Source organism: Hydra vulgaris, chromosome 01 (genome assembly GCF_038396675.1).
Source record: "Hydra vulgaris chromosome 01, alternate assembly HydraT2T_AEP".
Lineage (NCBI taxonomy): Eukaryota > Metazoa > Cnidaria > Hydrozoa > Anthoathecata > Hydridae > Hydra > Hydra vulgaris.
In genome coordinates, this window is record NC_088920.1 from 35,415,901 (window position 1) to 35,434,397 (window position 18,497).

At 29.8% G+C, this 18,497-nt stretch overlaps 2 protein-coding genes across 4 annotated transcripts in view; one reads left to right on the forward strand and one right to left on the reverse strand.

The window, feature by feature from the left end:
• Positions 1-7,013: 7,013 nt before the first annotated feature.
• On the forward strand, positions 7,014-7,694 carry LOC136074372 (uncharacterized). Its single transcript, XM_065786679.1, has one exon. It carries the CDS (start codon positions 7,014-7,016, stop codon positions 7,692-7,694), a length of 681 nt encoding a protein of 226 aa, XP_065642751.1.
• Positions 7,695-8,752: 1,058 nt separating this feature from the next.
• Positions 8,753-18,497, reverse strand: part of LOC100199290 (immunoglobulin superfamily member 10) — a 111,721-nt gene continuing 101,976 nt past the window's right edge. For all 3 annotated transcript variants that reach the window (XM_065788003.1, XM_065788005.1, XM_065788006.1), the window contains 2 exons: positions 16,211-16,364; positions 8,753-9,200 (listed from right to left, as the gene is read on the reverse strand). In XM_065788003.1, the coding sequence (XP_065644075.1) occupies positions 8,985-9,200; positions 16,211-16,364 (370 nt within the window). In that variant the 3' untranslated portion in view covers positions 8,753-8,984. The remainder of the gene's footprint in view (positions 9,201-16,210; positions 16,365-18,497) is intronic.

The window sequence follows — 18,497 nt, forward strand, 5'->3', positions numbered from 1 at the left end:
TTTTAGTTGCGGTCTCCTATGGCCTTTTTTTCCCGTCATTTTGATTTTAATCAAATAAATATATTTTTACATAATTTTTTAAGCCCAATCACTTCAATCACGCCGACACAAATTATATGTGTATACTTAAATTTTTCTATTTCTTTAAACAATTTACAAATTAAATATCTTTTCCTGATCAGGATAGAAAATTTTTTTAAATTTATGGAGTAAATTTTATATTATAGCACTTCAAAATTATTGTTAAAAGACAGTATTGGTGCAACCTAAGAATAAATATTTATCTTCACTTTTTTCTTCAACTTCAAACAGCTATAAAAACAAAATTGTCAGATGAATTTCAAAATTTTTTTTTGCACTTACCTACATATGTTCTACTCAATATAAATTTACTATTCAAAATTAAAAAATAAAAAGTCAGAAAAATAAATTTATTTCATGCTCTGGGCACACTGTGCTCTATTAATGCCACTTTTCAAATGTCAAGCAAATACTGTTGATCAGTGCTAAGATCATTTTATGTGACATTAGTAAAAACTACATCAGTTTTTTTAAACAAAATAACTGGTTGCGGTTTATAATTGACCTTGAACTTCTAAATGTCCGTGAACCTGCAATAACACGATCTAAATGACTCAATAGATACCTCAGTAGCAATTCATTGGCATGTAATTGGCATACAAACCACCAAAAACATCATCAAAACATTATTTCTTTCAACCTGATGGCTAATTTGATGATGTTAATTGTACCAGTGTTTGTATTGGTATCATCCAACAGCGACAAATATGTCGCTTATCCAACAGCAACAAATATGTTGCTTATCCAACAGCGACAAATAATTTTGTATCCACGTTATTTAAGCAAAGCAAAAATGCTTTTAAGCATTTAAAAAATTAAGCAAATTTCCTTAATTTTTTTTTCTTTAAATGATTCAATAATTTTTCTGAACCTATTGTGATATGCTTGAATTAGTTGCGTTATTTGATTGTAGATTACAACAAGATTTAAAGCTCTATGCTACAGATTTTTAATTTTGACAGTTACTTTCGTAAATATGCTTCATTGTAGAAAAAGATATGCATGTTTCAACCATAAAAATAAAGAAAGATTCATTTATATTATATTAAGTTGAATGAAATTTAATTTTTCCTTACAATTTTTCACTCCACCATAATGTATTTAGAATATTAAACAGATATAACACAACTTTATATAAAAAGAGAGTTTTACTCTAAAGTAATACAAAGTTACACTAAAAATACCTGGTCACATCATTCATAAAAAGAATAAAGTTTTTCATTTAATTCAAAAATATGAAAAGTATTAAATATATTAAAATTGAAGCATTTTTTGGTGTTTAAAACTCGAAACATTTATATGTTTGTACATGCACTGGAATATTTTGCTGTAGTTTTACTTTATTGCATGAAGTTAGAGCAAGGATTAAAGATTTGCGCATAGTTTGAATACAGTTTTGTAACCTTCTTTCCTAAAAGTTTTTTTTTTTTAAACATCTTTGCTTCCAACAAGGCTGCAAGTAACCACTAATAAGAGTTAGAACTTACTGGAAGAGAAAAGATGAAGATTGTAGAGCAAGATAACGGTTGACAGGCGACTTAAAGGATTGCAAATTAAATAAATCAGGAAAGCAAGATGAAGAATGCGAATTCCAAAGAACTGATGTTCGAGGAAAAAAAACTAGAGGAATAAGAGATTTTGGAGCACTAAGGAACAGTAAAATGATGATGCTTAATTTTTTAAATGATGATACTTAATTTTTAAAGTTTTGGGCGCAAGTAGATACGAAAGTGCAGAGCCGTTACTCAAGGAAATAAATGCTCTAAATGTATACAAACTAAATATATACCATAACTTGTTATTTATGTTTAAACTTCAAAATGAAATGATTCCAAAATATTTTTTTTAAAGTTTCACTCGAATTAATCATAAATATGAAACAAGACATTCAATGAGTAATTACTACATCCCACTAACATCACTCAAAAAATCTGACTTTTCGACTATATGCCGGGGACCACGCTTGTGGAATTCGGTTCTTGACGAAAATATGAAAAAAATAAAATCTATTGCTACATTTAAAAGAACTATAAAAAAACACTTACTAAATTTAAACATTACGTACATTCTCTCATTTTTAAAAAAAAAATTGAAATAATTTTGTATTTTTAATTTTTTATGTACTTTATTTAATTTTAATGTTGTATCGAATATGTATATGCATATGAAGCGAATTAAATTTTTTGTTTTTGTTTTATTGTCTTTAATATGTATACGAATAGGTAGAGATTTGTAATTTTTTATTTGTTATTTTGTATTTTAACTTTATCTTAAATTTCTTCTTTTTTTAACTTCAAGTTCTTTTTTTAACTTTAAGTTCTTTTTTAACCTTCTAAAATTTCTAACCAAATTTTTATTTTTTTTTAAATTTATTAATTTCACTCTTTTATATAATATTGGAAGATGTAAAATTTAATTGTATTTTTTTGTATTTCACAAAGGGGCTTGATGATAAGTCATTTTGACTTCTACTTGTCCCAGTCAGCTTGTAATTATATATATTTGTTTAAATTTTATAGATAACATTGTAAAATGTGTAAAATGACGAAAAAAAAATTAAAAAAAAAAAAAATTGAATGATGAGTAACATGAGAACGAATTTTAGTAGATGGCACAATAGACGCTAACTCTATAGAGCTGTGCCCATAAAAGTATTTGTAGAAAAGAGAAAGAGAAGCAACAATACGACGATGTGATAATGGTTAGAGGTTGCCTGCAAAAGCAGGTCATACTATGTTTACAATGCGTATTTTGCCCCTTGTCTAAAAGTGAAAGTGCATCATTGGAAGATCCGCCCCAGATATAGCAACAGTGTTCCATACAAGGCCGGATTTGAGATTTACAGAGATAAAGAATAAAATCCAGAGTAAGAAAGTGTTGAGCACGAAAAAGAAATGCAACCTTGGCAGATGCTAATTTTGCAATGGATTTGATATATGGTTTTCAAGAAAGATCTGAAGTAAGAGTTAATCCTAGAAAATGAAGGGTAGATGACTCAGCGAGTACATAAATATTGGAAGATCTAAATTATTGCGATAACGATTAGCTAAAAAAAAATTTTTTTCAGCCAATCGTTATCGATTTATCGAGTTAAGTTTTATCTAAATTAAAGTTAACCAGCCACTGTGAGCCCCATGCTGTAGCAGAAGTGAGATCCTTTTAGGCTCAAATGCCCTCTCCAAGCAATCAGAGAGTGTTGGCTTCTTATCATGACAAGAATAAATGGTAGTATCATCAGCAAACAATGCCACCTTAGATGTAAGAATATCTGGAAGATCGTTCATATAAATTAAATAGAGTATAGGGCCAATGCAGAACCTTGAGAAACTCCTGAAGTTACAGAATAAGAAGAAGAGTGCTGTCCATCGAGGACAACTTTTATACTCTGATTGCAAAGGAAGGATTCAATAAACTTAAAGATGTTACCAAAGAAGACCAGCATGCCAAACTTTATCAAAAGCGGTTATTACTGCTAGCAAATCAGCAGTAGAACGAGAAGATCGAAATCCATATTGATGATTAGAAAGTAAGTTATTAGATTCAAGATGAGAGATTAAGTGTTTGTTAATTAAAGAAAATCATATCGCTCTCAGGAATTTTTGAAAATAGGGATAGCAGTGCCACTTTCCAACAGACTGGAAAACAAGACTCTGATGAACACTTGTTTAATAGTATGAATTGAACTTGTTGAATAGTATGTTTTGAAAGTATAGACGACAGCTCCGGAGAACACTTCTGCAAGACTATAACAGGTATGTTGTCTAGGCCACAAGCTGTAGAAGAGTCTGAGCAGGAAATCACTTTGGATACAGAAGCTGGAGTAATACGAATGTCAAGCAATGGATCAACCTGTTTGACGGCTATATCAGGTAGAACGCAACTAGTGGAATTAAGAGATGATACTGATGAAAAGTTCTTAGCAAACAATTCAGCTTTGTCTTTAATTGAGGTGACAAAGTCTGAACCATACAAGAGAGGTTTTTCACGAAGTTATGTAAGAAGCAAATTTGTCAACAGGAAGACGAAAGATTTCTACCCAAGGGTCATCATGAATAAAATCACGGAAATAGTCCCAGTCAGCTTTAAGGTAGTTGTAAAAGGTACAATAAAAGGGGGAGTCAGATGATGAAGAAGAATAAGATAATAGTTTTAGAAAGATCAAACTGTGATCAGAAGCACTTAAGGGTGAATGTGGAGAAACTGAGCACTGACTAGGATCAAAAACAAGACATATGTCGTGTAGAGATGGTAAATGTTTTGGGTTGTCTGGAAAGCGATTTGGAAAGTTGACTATTTGAGTTAGGGATTGAGAAAGGCAAAAGTTATGGACTTTAATATCTGTATAGTCACTGATACTTGAGCCAAGCCATTCAGTGTGATGAGCATTAAAGTCACCGACAACAACAATATTGGCTGCTGGATAAAGAGAGAGGGCTTGGTCAACATGATCAGAAATAACATCAAAAAGAGTGTAGTCTTGAGATAAAGGAGAGCAATATGGAACAAAGAGTAAGACGATAGAGTGAAGTGGTACTAAACGAAAGCACATAAAATAATGGTCCGTGGATTTTAACCTAGTTTCCCGACAAATGGATGAATTCTTACGAATATAAATGCCCAGGCCAAGGATGTGGCTATTGGAGTCTTTACGAATTAAAGAAAGATAACCATCAACACTAAGATCACAAGATAAGGCAGTTGAACTCAAATTAGTCTCACAAAGAGCAAGTAGGTCTGGTGTACCTTGCAAGAGATAAGACTCAACAGAAGAAAAGTTACTTCGAAGAACATGATATTAGTGAATGATAGGTTTAGAGAACTTGGTGATGACGATGGCTTTTTGTTTTTTATAGTTTTTGGTAATTTATTCATTTTTAAATTTGTTAAAAAACTTGACATAAAGCATAGATAATATTCAGTACACTGTTAAACAACCCAAGCAACTGCCTCATTACTACTAATAAGCCCTAATCCATAACAAAGGGCTCCAAATGTGGCTTTGGCAATGCACACCAAAAGTACGAACAGAGACACCATCCATGCGCAACATGGCACTGTTATTTTTATGATATTTTTTAGCTGTTGATGGATTCAGCTTCTCTGAGAACTACCACAGGGTTCGGGAAACCTGACTATCAGCCGGCCTCAGAACCATAAAACTGAGTTTTAGAGCTGTACCCTCATAAGGAGATAATAGGACGAGTTGCCTAGTCATAAAAACAGTGACACAGGCAAAATCCATGCATCGAGTCAAGAAGTTGCAGCATTTAACATCCTATACTGGAAACAATTTATTAAAAATTCATCTTCGCCAGCCTAATAGGTGAAGAAGGGATGCAAAGTTGGTCAACAGATAGAATTTGTTTACTGCTTAAGTCTTTGCCTAGGAGGCCTTCTACAAGACAGTAATCGGATGCATTTAACATCTGCCCAAGATGACTATTTTTATCGAAACATCATCTCTAGTCTTTACTCAACCAAAAGCCCCAAGGCAGGGGGTGTTTTAAGTCGTAGTTGGCATCTCCTAGCCTTTGCCTAAAAAGGTGCATCCTACAAGGCAGCAGGACATAAAGCAGATTGTACTGGATTACATGTTGCCAGTAGCAGGGTAACCTGACCTGACAATACTGACTTTACTTCTATTGCTTTAATGTTAGATCTAAAAATCATTGTGTCATATCAAGCAATCATATAGCTATACTACCTTTTTATATAAGGTAAACCATTTTGAATACGTTTGTTTAAGTTTTAAAAGAACTGATTTAACAAGATTTTAGTAAAATTAAGTTTTTGTATCCTTACTTAGCAATAATATTGATCAATCAGTGAGATAATTTAAAGTTTTGTTTTATTATTTTATAGCAAATTATCGCAAAACTTATAACAATTTGGTAAACAATAAATAAAATGTTTAATAAATAAAAGTTTCTTAAATTAAAAATACTTATCCTTTGAGCAATAAAACAATATATAGGGAGACCATATAAAAAGGGAGTTTAGAAACATGGAAATTTTGGAAAGGAAAAGAAAAAATGTTGTTTACATTGTATGTGATTTTTAAGTATCTGTTTTAGATGTTTTAATTTCACATTATTTGTAGGAAACATAGCCAAACTTCGTAAGAAAACAGTAATTGTGCAAAATGAATAACTTGCAGATACTGTGTACTTTCTTATCAGGGCAGAATAGTAAAACTAGTTTTTAGTCAAGTAAAAGATTTCTATTTGAACAAAAATTTGGAATAGAACTGAGTGTGGAATAGGAATCAGTATTATTTTTTATTTTTCTCAGTAACACACGAATAAGTTTTCCGGGAAAATTAAAACAACTCCATGTTATATCTATTATGTATATAGAAAAAAGGATCTATAATATTAAGGATACTAATATATATATATATATATATATATATATATATATATATATATATATATATATATATATATATATATATATATATATATATATATATATATATATATATATATATATATATACAGTATTGTGAAAAAGTTAAGAACCACTAAATAAAAAATTTTTTTTTTTTCAAATAAATTTAATTAATTTTTATTCTATAGATAATAAAATTTTTTTTTCAAACATATTAAATATAGCATGAGAAAAAAGAAAAAATTTTTTTTTTTGAAAGTTAGTCAATAGAACCTATAAAAAATAAGGATTAAATATTATGTGTTAATTTTTTTTTATATTTTTTTTTGTGAAAAAGTTAAGAACCACAAAGAACTTTTTGTGCTAAATGCGGTGGAAACGTCTTTTTAAATTTATTTTTCCCTTTTTTTGAAAATATTCTTTTAATAACCTGAGTTATTACCAAAGAACCAATAAAAACATTTGAAAAAAATTAATTTTTTTAAATACTTTTAAAAAAAGTATTTAATTTCAAACAAAAAAAATTCTTTCCTTTTGAAAAAATGAGCAGAAAAGCTATTACCTATGAAGATCGTGTAAAAGTGGTGCATTTTCACCAGGAAGGTAAATCCGCTCGCGAAATTGGAAGAATAGTAAAGCGATCACATAGTTCGGTGCTAACAATCATCAAAAGATTCAAAGAGACAAAATCTTACGTTGATCGCCATCGTTCTGGAAGACCGCGTTTGACGACACCCAATGATGATCGCCTTTTAATCAGGTTGGCAAAGAAAAATCGAACCATGCCGTCGCATGAATTAAGAAGGGAATGGAAGCTTTCAAATGGACGTCAAGCCTCGGCATCACTTGTGCGTAGGAAACTATTAGCTAACAATATGTTATGGAAAAAAGCTGTTCTAAAACCGCGACTTACCAAACGACATATAAAAAAGCGAAAAGAATTTTGCCAACGCGTCAAAGAATGGTCTAAACAAAAATGGAGGACAGTAATGTTCAGTGATGAGATGAATATCGAGGTTGATAACCGAAAAAACCGAATTATGATTCGCAGGCAGCCTTCAGAAAAATATAATCACGATTGTATCGTTCAAAGAACAAAACAAGGTAGCGGGTCGGTTGGAATATGGTGCTGCATGACATATTATGGTCTCGGTATGTTTAAATTATTTGATGGTCGACTCAACTCTACTTATTATGTCGATATTTTAAATAACAACTTGTAACCGTCAATTGATGCACTTGAGCAAAGCGTTCCGTTCATTTTTCAGCAAGACTATGTACCATGTCACAGGGCTAAAATTGTCTCAGAATGGTTCGAAAGTAAAAATATTGAGCGTCTAACTTGGCCACCAAATAGCCCAGATCTAAATTGCATTGAAAATCTTTGGAGTTGGCTTGATAAAGAGATTGCCAAGAAAGCACCAAGGAGCCTTGAGGAGTTGCGCAATATTTTACCAGCAATACTTGGAAATGTTCCCAAACATATTTTAGAGAATTTAATAGACTCAATGCCAAATCGTATAAATGAGTGCTTCAAAATTCATGGTAGAATTACGCGGAATTAGGTGGTAAAAATTATCGTTTTTTATTCTATGGTTCTTAACTTTTTCACAATTTTTTTAAAATAAAAATTACCTATAAAACTTTAAATACATTTTTTATATTTGTTTAAAAGTTTTTATCACTATTATTATTTTTTATTTTGTTTGTCTATTTTCTAAAATTTTTTATTATTATTCTTTTAACAGAAAAATACATTCGGTTAATAAAAAAATTTAAAAATAAAAATAAACTATGATTTGTTTTTTTTGTGGTTCTTAACTTTTTCACAATACTGTATAAATAAATGAAAGGATCTATTATATTAAGGATACTCTATTATATATATAGAGAGAGAAAAAAGGAACAGTAAATTTGGACGTTGAAAATAACTAAGCTGAGGCTTATTTCAACTTCAACAACTAGATAAAAATTACCTAGACTCAAGGTCAAAAAGTCGTCAAAAAGTCATCAAAAGGCCGTTAAAAAGTCGTTTGGTATAAAAAAGTTTGTTACTAAAAATGATTACAAAATCCGAATTTTGTGCGAACCGAAGCAATCAATTGGCATAAAATTGATAAATATGAATTTTATTCGATTCGCATAAAATTCGTATTTATCAATACATAGGAACCTTGATGTAATCATTATACGTTTTAATTTGTGTTTGTTTTAAGCCAATATTTAAGAAAACAATGAACGAAGCATTTTGTCTGCAACAATCTACGAAAGTAATACAAAGTTTGTGGTTTTTTAAATAATCATCCTTCTATTAAAATTAAAAAAGTTTGTGGTTTTTTTTCTTCTATTAAAATTAAAAAAATAACTATAAAAATCTATTGAAATTTAACTTTAACTTAATAGTTAAATAAGACTTCATAGCAAAATTGAATGCAAGATTGAATGCAAAATTAAATGCAAGATAAAATGCAAAATTAAATACAAGATTGAAAGCGAGATTAAAAAAAAGGACTTTAAATTAAATTAAATTTACTCTTGTGATCAAACAATTTCACTTTATCGTCTATTACAGCATATCCTGCATTCAGTTGATCACCTTGTACTTCGTTTTTATTTTTAGGCGGAGGACCGGCTTGATCATAATGATTATAAAAAGCGTTTCCAGCATCAGGATTGTATTCTACACTTTCAAGATAAACACTGGAATCTTCATTAAACTCAACTTCAATCTATAACAAAATAAAATTACTATTTATAGAAAACTAAACTTATTATTTATAAGTAATAATGTAAATCAATACGAATAATAATAAGTCTATATTATATCATCTATCTATATATATGAATAGTGAGAAAGCCAACCGGATTAATCCACAAAACTCTATCTAGTTTTTTTATGATTGAATCTTGTTCAGTGTTTAATGTCACACCATATAGATTAAAATCAGAGCCTTTATAATATTGATATTTAACTATACCAGTCTAAAAATCTATATCTCAGAGTAAAGTTGTGAAGAGTAAATAACAAAGTTATTCATAAAAAACTGCCTCAATAATTAACTCTAAAACGGTTAGTCCACTTAGCTTGCACAGGATCAAAAATAAATATTGCGCCCATTTATTCCTGCTTAGGTGGGTTTTTTTAGCTCTCTTTTTTTATCCCGCATGGGAAGCAATTATATATTACAAATCATAATAAGGACATTATAGAGCATTATAGACATTAATACACTGCGACCAATTTCTATAGGCGCATGTGGATTATGTCTTAAAAACGTACTTAACTTTATTTTAAAAGTGTATTTCAATAAATTATAAATAAAGTATAAAAAAATAATAAAAATTATCAACAAAAAAAATCAAATTTGAAAAGAGGTCAATCATAAATGAACTAAATTCAAAAGATAGCTGACTATTTTCTATAGACGCAGTTCACATTTTTTAACTAAACTATCAAAAAAAATGTTTTTATCACATTTTAATACTCGATTGGGCCTCCTTTGAGCTCAATTACTTGCTAAATTTGTTTTGTCATACTTCCCACCAAGTTTTCCAGCACTTTTGGCTCCATATCCTCCCAGCATTCTGTTACCGCTACTTTTAGCTCTGCCACAGAGTTATATTGCTTCTGGTCAGCATAGATACGTCTTACAATGATTCCCCAGATATTTTCAACAGGATTCAAATCTAGACTGCAAGCAGGTCACCACATTTGCTCAATTTTTTTAGCTTTAAACCAAGCTTTAGTCTTGTTACTAAAGTGAATGCTGGCGTTGTCGTGTTGACAAACAAACTTTTTGCGTCGATATTTGTTTTTAAAAGGAATAAAAAATAATTTTAGCACATAAATGTATTCAGAACTTTTTATTTTGCAAAATGTAAATGCTAAATTTAACTTTCCTGTTGCACAAAACCCAAGCCAAACCATCAAAGATCCACCACCGAAATTCCTTGTCGAAAAATATTTGGGTTTTCTCTTCAAATCACGCCAATAGCCACTAAAAAGATCAGGCCCATCAAGATTAAACTTTTTCTCGTCCGAAAAAATCACCTGGTATTGAAAACAAAAATATTCAGCTATTTAGACATCTTACGTATTCATGAGAATTTAACCTAAAATTTCATACTTGTTCCAAATCGCGTGCCATACTTTTGCGGGCGAATTTCAACTTAATTTCGACTTACAAAAGTCGTTAAGTTCAACTTAATTTCGACTTACAAAATAAAAAATACTACAGAATGTAAGAAATTTGCGACGAAACTAGTAAAAACTTTAGTGCGTCTATAGAAAATTGCCATGTGAATATTTAAGGAATTTTAAATAAACACAAAAACCATTTAAGCGAAAATGCGGTTCTAAAAAGAAAATTTTTTTTCTTTATAGAACCACATTAGAAATGAGAATTCTTTATAGAACCACATAAGAAAAAAAAAAAAAATTCATTGGTTAAAAGAGTTCATTATAGAGTATAAAATCTATTTAAAAAAAAAAAAAAAATTTCAAGAGTGCTGGATAATGAAAGTAAAAAATTTGACGAAAGTCAAATTGAAAGTCGAGTGAAGATATCATCTGGAAAGATGAAACAAAAGATTTAAAAAGCAGACAAGACTTTTTCAATGTTCAGAAAGTATTGCATGTTTAAAAAATATCATGCAAAGTCGAAATTTTGAAAAACAAAAAGAGATATAAGAAAAAAATCAATGGTTAAAAGAGTTCATTAGGAAACAAAAAAGTCAAATTTATGCCAGAAAAACAAACCATGCCAGATTTATGTCAAAGGGAGTTTATTACTTAACATGATTTTCTTCAACCATAACTCAGTAATATCGTTGCAATAAAGAAAGCTAATTCATGAAATAACAACAAAACTAAATTCAAAAATTTTTATTGACAATGTAAAAAAAATTAAAAAAATAAAAATTTCATTAGTCATGAGTCGGAATGGCTGAAAACCAGTTTATCACACTGGGACTAATTTCAGGTTATATATGATTTAAAAAATCTGTCACTAGTCTCCTTGTTGTAAATTTAAATGCAGAATTTGCTTTTTTGAAAAAAAAAAAAATCTTGGATAAAAACTTTAAAACAGCCTTTTTTTTAACAAAAAAATGTACAATTAGAAATGTTTTATATTTCAAGTACATACCGAAAAATTATAATAAACCCTAACCCCTCAAATATATAGGTCATGATTTTAAATGGGTAGGACCAACCATTCCCATCATTTGCACAAAAAAAACAACAAAAAAACAAAGCATAACTTAAAATCAAATAAAGCTACAAAAACAACTCTCGTTGTGTTTTTGAAATATTTGTAAGTGACCACCCCCTTGCTGAGACCAACCATAAGGGTACCCATAAAAAAATGTATAGACTTTTTTGAAAATAAATTAAAAGGAACCTTAAAAATTAGCATGATTTTTTTTGACTTGGGTGTATTATGCCCCACCCTAATATATATATATATATATATATATATATATATATATATATATATATATATATATATATATATATATAAATATATATATATATATATATATATATATATATATATATATATATATATATATATATATACACACAAATTTTATATGATAATAAAATAAAACAGTGTTGAGATCTCTGTACACTTCTGTGCCTAAGTTAAAATAATCTTGTATTTAAAAATATATTTAAATATATATATTTTCAAATTAAAATATATATATATATATATATATATATATATATATATATATATATATATATATATATAAAAATCTCTAAAAAAACATAAACAAAAGTTTATGTATAAAAGTGACCCACTTATATACATAAACTTTTTCTTTTAATTTTTTTGGATAACATTTACTATTCCCGCCAGTCACTTAAATAAAAATTTTGCCAAGAAATTTTTCTGTTTTTAATTTAATTTTCAACTTTTAGTCAGTTTTTTCAGGAATATAGTCGGCCAGTCGGTAAATTTGGAGTTATGAGGATCGTTTTTTTTTTTTTTGGAATGCAGCTGGCACTTTTGAAGGATTCACCTCCTCATTTTAATTGTAGAATTGCCCCAGGTTATAGTATAGAACTTTTGGATGGAATTTTTTAATTTTCCCTTTTCTTCAGAGCAAGTAAATAAAATATGTAATGGATGAAGATCTTTGTTTTCTTAATTTATTAAAAAAAAAAATTAATAATGTACACAGAGCAGAACAGTTCTTTAAAACAGAAACTTCAATTTCTTCATTAGTAGAGAAATTTAGAGTTGGAAGCACAAAGTTAGCCGATTCTTTGTATGATGCTTTGGTTCTGCAAACTGGTTTCTTCCAAGCATTTTTGACCTGGAGGAGATGCTGCAGTTTGTCTTCACTCTTGGCCTTCTCCACATTCTGCTGGATGAGCTTGATAGCCCGCTCAGAGCAATGATTAACAACATCAATGGAGCTCACAAACTCCTGGAATTTGATGTATCCGGGAAACTTATACCAAAACTGATGTGGTAGTTCCATCTAAACACACTGCTCCATAGTAAGGCCTAGAATGTTTAACATAGTCCAACTCTCCTTCTTGATGAAATTTGTTAATGAGGGAGGTTTCTCCTTCTCCTTCAGGTAAACATGCATTGGAGGCATCTCCGCCATTACTCTATCTCTTCTGAGTGGTTTTCTTTGTGACAAACAGAACCTTGATCATCTCCTCCATTTGCGCAAAGTTATTACTGTCCTTGGAAGTTAAGACCATTACTACCAAAGAAGGGTCTAGATACCAAGTGTGGTTTCTCACGAATTCGGTACTGACTCAGCAACAGGTTCAATCTGGGCATAGTGGCATATTTGCCAATAACTGAACTGATCCTAAAATAAATTTAAATTAATTAGAGTACTATTTTTACCTCTATTCAAACAGTACAGACATATACAATACATTTTTATTACTTCTGATACTATATTTTTAAAATGAATATTGCATACTGCACAATGAAATCCCACCATCATTTATTTTTTTCATATATTTTATCTATTTTACCTTGACTAAAGCTGAGTCAGATAACTCACCAGTAAGGAGCCAGGAAGAGTAGAAGATAGCAATAAAGTTTGCCATTCTATTGATCTCTTTGATAAGATCATAATTGATCTCAATAACCTGTTGGATCTTGGAAAAAAGGAGCTGAAACTTCTGGTAATAGAGGGCATTTCCCCCATGAACCTAGCATGGGATATGGCTCCAGGTTTATGAAACTTGTACATTGTAGGTTCACATACCCCATCTAAATACATTATGGCCAACTCTGCTAACTCAAAATAGTCACCTCTCTTTTTCAATGTTTGAAAAAAATAAAACCTATATGTTTTTAAATCTTTAAAAAAAGTTGCCATATTGATTTGTTTAAATTTTACAAAACCTTTTTAAATTTACCTAATCATTTCTTAGAATACTCTTGTTCTTTAAGTTTTTGCAGACATCTAATGCAAGTATGGCCTGTCTATCTAGCCAGTCTCCATCAATGTCAGTGTAATCAAACCTCGAAAGGGTTTCAACCTGATCTGCTCCAACTTCAGACCACTTTATTTTTAAAGACTTGAACAGTTGGTTTTCTGGTACAACGGTTCTTCTACCTGTAACTTTAGAACTGAAGTGGGACATATAGATTTCTCCAACATGGTGTCTGCATGCCGACATAAGCATTGGTCGGTCATTAAAGTGAGCCAACCTCGTGCAAGCCCCTCTGAGGTGTCCAGTCCATTTTAAGCTGTAGTGTCAAAATATATTCCACATATCCACTCACTTATATCATAAGGATCCAACCACTTCTGAACTGCTTCAAACTGAGCCTCACCAGTCCCATGAGCTAATCCTGGAACACCAAGGAGATGTGTCTCTACCTTATGCTTTATAAGAACACAAAGTCTATCTTTAGTTTCATATCCTGAGCCTGATTAATCCTTGATAATTTTTCCGTCAAAATGCACAATAATTGGCATATTAGCTTTCTTAACTATCTTTTTTAGGTTAGCTCTGAGTGCAGCAGCGCCCTGGTGTATAACCTTGTTTGAGATTCTTTGTCCAGAAGTCTTAGATAATGTTACTTTGTCTATATCTCCACCAGACTGCTCTACAACAGAAGTAATTAAAGCATTTGCTTGATGAGGACTGATACCCAGGCGGATGGCAGTTCTGGTAGTTTTAGACAAAATATCCTTAGACGTAACTAAAATTTGTTCTGAAGTCTTTTCCTGGGGTATTTCAAAATTATCGTCATCAGAACTTGGTTCACTCTCTGTTGTATCGGATGCAAAGTCAGATTCAACCTTAACAAAAACATTTGGTTTCTCCTGATTCTTTCGTCTTTTCGAACTCTGTGCAACAAACTCAAACCTTCCATCAACTTCACCAATCGACATCTGTCTGTCATCTGATCATGTATAAAAGCTTCATCCTCCAAATTGTCTTCAGTCATTCTTAACCTACTAGATTCCAGACTTCTCTTCAGCAGATCCATATCCATACTTGCCCAAAACAAACCTTGATAAAAACAACTGTTGAAAAAACAACTATATGATTGTTTTATATTGATAGAGATAACTATATTGCAGCTTCTTACCTTCAAGTTTAATGCTAAACTTCTTTATAGCCAGCTTCAACCTTCTTCCCAGATTTACTCAGGTTAATCTACTATTCCACAACCTGATTAACATTATCCCGCAGATGATAGACGGTCAGAACTTGCTCTTGTAGGAAATTTATTCTCTATTCCCTGTGACACTAATGAAAATTACTTTTTTTGTTAGGTATATTACACTTTGTTTAATATGTTTTATTTCGACAGCATACAAATCATAAACTACTAAAAAACTAATACAAACTACAGTTTATAAAATTTCACAAGCGCAATTCCCAAGCGGCTCAGAGCGTGTGTCAGCAATTCATAGAAATATTATAATTTCATTCATTTTTATTTAAAAATAAACAAATTATTATTATAATTTGTTTATTTTTACAACGATTCAATTTAACTATTGATAAGACATGTGACATATTGATAACAATGATTTACACTGAAGTGTAAATCATCGTATTTGGGGGATTATTATGGATTTATTATTTTCTTTAAACAAAAAACAATAATAGGGCAAAAACATATTTTTCAAATAGATTTTTTATTATGAATTAAGTACTTATTCTGAGCGAGTTAAAAAATTAGATTTCAAAAATCAAGCAACCTCCCAATAATTAAGTTGATAGATTATGGGTATATAATTAAATACTAAACAGGAGGTTTATATATGCGTTGATCCTTTGTTAGTATTAATTGACAATTTATAAGGTCCTAACAGTTCATCTTGCATTTAAATGAATGAATTTGGACCAAGTTTACTATTTCTGCTGAAAGTGCAAAAAAGCCCTCAAATAGGGGAATTTTAAACTTCCAAACCATCGGCAAGCATTTAAGTTAGCAATTTAAAAAAAAAAAATTTGCAAATCCTCATTATACCATACAAAAAGAAACAGTGTGTATTAAAATTTTGATATGACTACAAAAATGGCTCAGGCTAATATATATATATATATATATATATATATATATATATATATATATATATATATATATATATATATATATATATATATATATATATATATATTTAAAAAATATAACTTTATATAAATTGATTATAATAAAATACTTTATTTACAAACAATTCCACTTTTTCCCTCATGATCCCCTTTTCCCCTATACTTAAAATACTTTACCTCTTGAACATCAACATCTGGTGTATAACCAAAATTAACTGCTGGTAGCTGATTGGCTTCTGGTAAATATATATCACGCTGGGTAGCCATACTGCGAACAGGAGGATCTGGAACACTGCGGTTTACTGGTACGACTACCACTGCTTTATTATTCCTATATCATCAAAAAATCAAAAGAAAAAAAAATGTATTTAATCTGTAAGAAAAATTTAATAACATAAAGTGAAAGAAATTCAACAAATTTTTAGCTTATGTTCTATTTACTAAATTGCTTTTATTTTTTTCAAATGAATCTTTGAGTAAAAAACCTCTTGAATTTCGTATAAATTAAGTTTCAAAATTAATTTAATTAGATAAAGTTTTAAATTAATTTAATCAGCTTTTTAATGATATAATATTTTTAATGATATAATATTTAAATTGTGTTTTTATAGTTTGTTGCTTATATTGCTGTCTAAGCTTTGTTTTTCATTCTACTTTTCATTTAGCTATGACACCCAGTTCACAGCCTAAACTTTTTTTTTTCATATCTTCTTTAGTAATTATATACTATAGTTAACAAACTACAAAACAAAAGGTCCTTATCTTTAAAGCAACTAACATGCATAGTTAGATAAAATTGAGACCATTATAAGTTACATGTTTCATTTTTTTATTATTAGTTTATAGTTTAATACCCTTATTTTTGAAATATAACATATTATCACAAATGTTTCCATTACACTACCGAAAATATTTACCCAGGTAATGGATAATTTTGGCTTTAGTACAAAGTTTGAAGTTGTTTGACATTTGAGGAAAGCAAGAAGAGGTAACTTTGGAGTATTGGGAGCCTGTTTGACTGTCTGCTGAGCTTCAGATGGAATTTCTATAACATGACAGTTATCATTACTGGACAGAGTAAAAAAAAGTTTAAGCCAGAATCTATCTCTATTTTTCAATAATTTCATTATTTGATAAGAGCAAGAAAAGGGGACACTCATCAAGAACTCCTGGATTGTTGAGAAATTTTAGCAGACAGGCAGTTAAAAATAAACACCTTTTAATAATCTATTTTTTGATTTCTCCAAGCAAACAACTACAAATTAAACTTTCCTCCCTTTGCAATTCCTCCAACAAAAAATCCCACAATGCACCTTCTGCAATGTTTAAGTCAGAGTCATCACCATCCATAAACATGGTTAAATAATTGCTACTAATTCAAGAACACTTGTTTCTAAATAATTAGGCCAATCATGTCAAAATGCTTGAATAGTCTTTTTGATAACTGGTTTCATTTCATTGAAAGTTGCCAACATTTTGAATGCACTGTTTCTAATTTAAAGTTATACTTTATAGTTTAAAAGTTATACTTTTTTACAATAGTTTGCACATCTTCAAGAGTTTTAGTGCTAGACAAACCACGATCGTACTCAAGTGCTTCCTCATCTTTATTTTCTTTATCAGAATTTGCATTAGCATAACTTTTGTCTTCAAATTCTTCTTTGTTTGTTGCTGAAGTAAACACGATTGGCGTGCTACAAGAACTCTGAGGTGTGTTTGACATGTCACTTTCTGGTTCTTCTTCGCTCTGGTCTTATAATGAATCATTATTTGTTCAATTGATGCCTATTATTTTCATTTTGAAGTTGTGTCAATTTTTCAGATTTGTCAGAAGCAGAAGGAACATAGCAATATCGATGGAATTTCCATAAAAATTGAATTTGTTTAGTATTGTAGTCTGTTTGTTTGATGAATTTGTGCTTTGCTCAGTCAGGACACAAGATGCATTCAACTTGAAATTTATCATTTTTTACAACTAGCCATTTTGATAAGTTCCCCTCTCAATTTTTTCAATTTCAATATGTTCAAATTTAAAAAACATGTTAGCTGCAATTGCTATGCAATTTATGTCGTAAAAAAAATTAATTATACTTTCTTTTTAGTTTATTTATTAGTTTATTGTTATTTTTTATTTATGTATTTTTTATATATAATTAAATATATTAAAAATAATTAAATTTTTATATATATTGCAACTTATAAGATTTTAAAAATATTAAAACCGAAATTACTGAAAAATGTTAAAAACCTTCAAAACTGGCGCTTCTTATTTTTTATGAAAGAAAAAGCCAAAATTGATCGTTGTGAGACAATTTATGCTGAGGACTCTCCTTGAATCAAAAACATTGCAACTCTTTTCTTATTCAAAAAAAAAAAAGAAACAAAAAAGTGTTTTCAATATATTTCAGTTATCTTGGTTTTAAAATGCATTCATTTTCTTGTTATTATAAGACCGAGATAAAAA

Excerpts from the sequence above, each read along its gene's own strand:
- LOC136074372 (XM_065786679.1), top strand. The coding sequence starts at position 7,014 with ATGAGCAGAAAAGCTATTACCTATGAAGATCGTGTAAAAGTGGTGCAT.